This window comes from Papilio polytes, unplaced genomic scaffold (genome assembly GCF_000836215.1).
Source record: "Papilio polytes unplaced genomic scaffold, Ppol_1.0 DF823868.1, whole genome shotgun sequence".
NCBI lineage: Eukaryota > Metazoa > Arthropoda > Insecta > Lepidoptera > Papilionidae > Papilio > Papilio polytes.
The window spans coordinates 1560982-1566863 of NW_013525336.1; the positions used below are offsets into that span (position 1 = coordinate 1560982).

Below are 5882 nucleotides of genomic sequence, written 5' to 3' on the forward strand. Positions count from 1 at the left end.
AAGTGTCATTAATGGCACACGCCATGTCGCCACCTAACAGAGGCTACGTCCCTATGAAAGATATTATGTATAGAAAATCAGTAGAAATGAGAAATTAAAATAAACCTGTCCAAACAATTAAACCTTTATAAGGCTATTAACAGACTCGTTTGTGTCAATTTAAATACTAAGATTTTCCATACTTGGATTTAGTCTATATAAAGAGGAATGATTTGTATTTTTGTATGTATTCGATTCACGTAAAAACTACTGATTTTTTTTTATAATATAAGGTGGCAAACGAGCAAGCGGTCACCTGAATCCATTGAAATGGAAAGCGACCGCTGCCCATAAGCATCTGCAATTGCAGATGTTTATGGGCAGTTGCCTACCCTTAATTAACGGAGGAGGCGACGCACATAAAGAGGATATTTCCCCTTTCTATGCGTCTCCTCCACTGTCAAATCCACTTTTCCTCCCCATCCTTTCCTCTTAAGAAAAGGGCGGTAAGGGACTAAAATTAGGCCTCCGGCACCACACTCATCAGCGAAACGCGGAATTGCTTCCACTTTACGCCTGTTTTCTGTGTGGTGGTGGTATTACACCGGGCGAGTCGACCCATTTGTGCGAAGATGTTAAAGTGGGCCACTGTTAGATTTCAAAAATTCTTTCACCATTAGAAAGGTAATTTATCTGCGAGTAATATAGGCTATGTTTTTTATTGTATTATTTGTCGCGAACAACAGCTATTATACAATTAATGACATTATCAGCCAGTGACTGGATTTAATTTCTCATTATTTAGAGTACAAGTGATGTGACAGTTTTTTCATGTGTACCTGATTTTATAAAATGCTGATTCTGAATAAATGTGGTAATTATATTTGTTTATTAATTTGACCTTAACATTTTTAGACATATTTCTTTAGACAAGAGGCTTTAAAAATGGGTTTTGATGGTACAAAATCTTTGCCTAGTCAATTGAATTGAGTAAAATTACTATATTAGTACTTGTACAAGTAGTAATAAAGGGAGATACCCTAGGCAGTATCATCAGCCAGTAACTCACATGGCATGGCAGATCAACAAGGAATAATATTTTAAAACAAATATATAATTACATATATAGGGATATAGGAAAATATTTTAAAAAAAACAGATGTATAATTCTTTTTTATATTTGTAATAACATGCTAATAATTACAGTAGTCATTTATAGAAGAAAAGTAATAAATAACAATAAATGTTACTTAGTAAACAAAATTCTTCCATTCTGAAAATAATCAATAAAAAATGTAGCTTAAGAAATTTGCTTAAAATAAACATATAACAATGTGATGTACAAGATTTTACACAATTAAAAAATATATATATTTCCTATGAAAATAAATGTCAAATATTATCTTTATTAGAACATATTAAATTTTAATAAAAAAATAATAATAAAATTAAAAAAAGGTACAAGCATTATTTTTTACCGTTTTACAATATGTGTCTCATTATCTTACAATCATGAGTTTTCTTCGTCTAATATTCTTAAAAAAAGTTGTTACCTCTTCCAGTCTGGTTAAAAAGAAGAGATAACAAACACAGAAAAATCTTAATTTCAATCATTTGAAAAAAAAAAACCACTATCACATGATAAATCACTTCTTAAAGATCTAAAAATAATTCTTAATATAAAATAATCATATTAAATACAAACAATATAGATTTTTTCTTATAAAAACACGAAAAAATAAAATCGAAGCCCCAATCCAGCATTAGGCAATCACTAGTAGTTTCTTATCTATATATTTTTTTTAAAAACAGTTTCTATAAAACAGTCAAATATTTTTTATTTAAAGTCAACAAAAATTTCTTATAAAATATAAACAATAGAATATCAATATCTATGTAAAGGTTTAACACTACTTAATAATTTAGCATTTTTATTAGCCCAGGGCAAAAAATTACTTTTTGTAGCAATTACACATTCCAATAATAAAATACAATCAACTTCTGCCCTATGTGTATTTATAGGTTCTTTTTGTAATAATCTTCTATACAAATTTGATAAAGTATAACTTATTTTTTCTTTGGCTGTATGCCCCTTGTTGCTTTTGCCTTTTCCACCAGATGTGATCTCATCCTCTTCACATGACATACTGGCCATTGACAGTGACATTTCATCAATTTCCCTCCATTCTTCATAACTGATATTTAATTCTGGCCATTCATCTTCATCATCGGTTATAATACTTTCATATGTCCTCTTTGGTGAACTGACACTAAGAGGTTTATTTTTTTCTCTATAATTGTTTATGGTTTTATTTTTTTTATCCAACTCTCTAAATCCAGTAATGGAATCAACACAGAGAAGGTCTTGAGGGAATTTGGCGTTTGCATCTTTATATTCTGCGGTAAGGATTTTAAAATCAAACCGGTTACCATTATGAGCAACTAAACATACAGGTTTAAGTAATTCTTCTAAAAAAGAATTGAGAGTTTGAACTCTTTCTTTAAATAGTGGCTGTTTTGCTAACAATGTCTCTGATAATCCAGTCATATTTGCTGCTCCTATGCTTATATATCTTTCAGGGTTAAAAAACAATGATAGCTTATTTACCAATGGTATTTCACCTACCGGCGTTAGCTCGATGTCTTTCGCTGAAACCGCTAAGAAAGTTAATTCAATGATTTTAGTTTGGTTTCTCTCCTCTTGGGGCAAACCTGTTGTTTCTATATCGAAGAATACGAAAGTTGATATATCCATTTTTCTTAATCACAAATAAACTTGGACTTATGATGTCACGATGTCCTGTCGATGGACGGTAGTAGAATGGAATTTCGCACTGCACAAATTATATGAATTATTTTGTATACAACTGTACTTGATGCAATGAATACATGCACCGTGAAATTAAAACTGAATGAATTATCATTTTACTTTATTGAGAAAATGATTAAAGTCTTGACAAGTTGTGGACAAAACTATTAAAAAAAAATAAACAACCTTAAATGACTCACCGTCAAAATGTCAAATGTCAGGTTGACATTTAAGCGTTCCGTTTCAAGATTTTAGTTTCTACCCTAAAAGACATATTGAAACTTATTTACATTGTTTAATTTATTTTAACTTTGATATATTAGGAGTTTCATTAAATACTTTTACGTACTTTATGTTAAGTGTAATTTTTAAATGTTTAAAATACAAACTATACTTTTAAATGTAAAATACAGACAATAGTAGAGATTTCCTGTTTTCGCACAATGTAGAAATCTATTCTTTAAACTCTGCTTATCCCTACAACTTAAGTGGATAGTTATTATGTTCAAAATGGTTACACTTAATGCACTTAACTACATGTTTTCATTTCAGTCACCTGGATAGTGTCTCGTTCGTGTCGTCACAAAGTATTTTAAAAGTAAATTAGTTTGTTTCGCACAATCTGTTGTGTTGTAAAATTGTGGTTTTTACGTCAATTATTATAACAACCGTTTAGACGTCAGCGCTTGTCTAAATTCTTATCAGCTTTGATAAAATAGGTTCAACAAGATTTTTTTGATAATCCGTAAAAGCCTTAAATACACAAGGAGTAGTTGCTTTTGTATTAAAGCTAAATAAAGTTGTATTTCCTAGTATGATTGGAAGTATTATTATTATACTTAGACGCTTTTAAGAAAAAATGTGGGCAAAATTAACACGATATTACATCTGACATTTGAATCATAATAAAAAGTCTACTTTCAGGATTAAATTAAATTTAATGAAGTAGATAGCACGATTAGAGCCTTTTTCAACATTTTTTTTTAATATTTACTCTACACATTCAATAATTAAAAATATTCTGACGTGGAAACCCACCGTTATTTATTATAATGCACTGAAGAAAAACCCGAAAGTCCATCTACACGGTAGCCAATTCAAAAAGTGTGCCTAAAAGTGTGTAGGAACCCTAAAAAAGTTGTTAGTCGACGCATTAAAAGTAATCCACTAAACAAAATAAACCAACGCACTAAAGTTTCGTCGTAATAATCTTTTGTTTGTCGAGTATTTGTTGTTCCCATATCAGCGGATAGATATACCAGGAGTCGTAACTTGATTCAGTTTAGTCAGTGTGTTGTGAGGAGTGAGGATTGTCCATAATGTCCGTACTAAGTCAGATAGGATGTAGTATTGTGGGTGAGTTTATTATAAAGCCTCAAACTGAAATCGACCAATACTATAAGTATTAATTTAGATTGTTTTCTACTAGCATTTTACAATCATATGATGTAGACCCTAACACACTCACTGTGTATCAGGCCGATATCGGCCTGCCGCGGTACTTAAGATGGTTTGGAGAAAACTCTGCCCCTCTTGTTAGTGCGAAACTATAATTTCAGTTCACATTACATAAAATGTATACTTTATGATTCCACAAAGTAATTTAATCTATCCTAGTGCTGGTGGGTCTAGAATGACCTGCCACGCACTGCCGGAAATATCATTGGGGGCGCATTTTGGCCGCCGCATCAGAAGAAGAAAAGAGAACAGCTGTTTACTTTTAAGCCATTAGAACCGATACAAACTGCTGTCGTCAGCCGTTGAATGTTCAAACTACCCCCTTAACCCTCATTCGCACGGCCGCTTTTTTACGCTCATTCCCATACGAACGATTTGAAATCCTGTTTCATTCGCGTAAAGCTCAAAATGTCTCAATACGCGATAAAAAAGCTTTTATATCTGGTTTAAAAAGCACTGCTGTACGCTTTTAAAGCGCACTAAAAGATTTTTAAGTATATAGAGATATATTTTTGTATCATAAAAGCCACTTTTCACTTATATCTATACTAATGTTATAAAGAGGAAATATTTGTATTTTTGTATGTATCGAAAGAACACAAAAACTACTGGGCTAATTTCAAAAATTCTTTCACCATTAAAAGCTACGTTATCAGTAAGCAACATAGGTTTTTTACTATTATTTCACGAAGACGAAGTCGCAAGCAACAGTCAGTCTAGTATACTTTAGGTCTAGTCTATTATAAGCTTGAGGGTAGTGCTTTGTGAAATTTCCAACTACGTCACAGTATACCAAAATACCCACTTATGTCAAAGCGCAACATATCGATTGTTCAAGTCAAGATTATCCTAGTTCATATGTTTATTTTCAGTATGCTACATGTGTTTAAGTATGGGGTTAATGTATGCCTGGCCGTCATGTACTTTGAAGTTATTTTCATCAAACAACACCACCCTCAACCGACCGATGAGTGAAACGGAACTGGCGTTATTTGGTAGCCTTTCCTCTATTGGTGCACTGATTGGCACACCTCTATCTGGATTCCTACTTGATACGTTCGGTAGAAAATACAGCTGTATTCTGTTCTCTCTTCCGCAAGTGGTGAGTAAAGTTCATTTGTTCTACGAAAGAGATTTCATGTGATTTTAGTTGGTGCACACAACTCTGAAACGGTTAGAAATTTGTAGAACTTTCGTCGAAGTATTCAAGTTTTGTGTATCGTTTGTCCTATAAATTCTGTTTCAAACTTAATGCATATCATCATCAACTTTCTCTTAGGAGGGTCGGCACAGTATTGCTCTTCCATACATCTCTATCAGTCGTCGTATCTGAATTCACTCCTTTCTTAAGCATATCCTCTTTCACACAATCCATCCATACTTTTTTCTGTCTTCCTCTTCCTTTGTAGACATCCACATTCTTTCTTAACACTTTCTGGTTTATGTTCCCATCAAAAAACAAAGTAAACCAAAAAATAGTAAAAGCATTATTTTCCTTCATAAAAATTACATAAAATTGAACACAAGGGCGGATCTAGCTTTGCCGTCAGGGGGTGGGATCACATAGTCGTGGTCAAGTCAAGAACTTGACAAAATATGTAAATATATTTGGCAAGCTCTTGGCCAACCAGCTCAC

General features: G+C 32.5%; 2 protein-coding genes across 2 annotated transcripts in view; one reads left to right on the forward strand and one right to left on the reverse strand.

Annotated features, from left to right (window-relative positions):
* Positions 1 to 1684: 1684 nt before the first annotated feature.
* Positions 1685 to 2985, reverse strand: LOC106103112 (three-prime repair exonuclease 1-like). The gene has a single exon (XM_013282780.1). It carries the CDS (start codon positions 2732 to 2734, stop codon positions 1865 to 1867), a length of 870 nt encoding a protein of 289 aa, XP_013138234.1. The 5' UTR covers positions 2735 to 2985; the 3' UTR covers positions 1685 to 1864.
* A 1083-nt stretch (positions 2986 to 4068) lies between these two features.
* LOC106103098 (sugar transporter ERD6-like 5) overlaps positions 4069 to 5882 on the forward strand; it is a 6410-nt gene continuing 4596 nt past the window's right edge. The window contains exons 1-2 of the mRNA XM_013282764.1: positions 4069 to 4144; positions 5119 to 5348. Of these exons, the coding sequence (XP_013138218.1) occupies positions 4108 to 4144; positions 5119 to 5348 (267 nt within the window). The 5' untranslated portion in view covers positions 4069 to 4107. The remainder of the gene's footprint in view (positions 4145 to 5118; positions 5349 to 5882) is intronic.

Excerpts from the sequence above, each read along its gene's own strand:
- LOC106103112 (XM_013282780.1), bottom strand. The coding sequence starts at position 2,734 with ATGGATATATCAACTTTCGTATTCTTCGATATAGAAACAACAGGTTTG.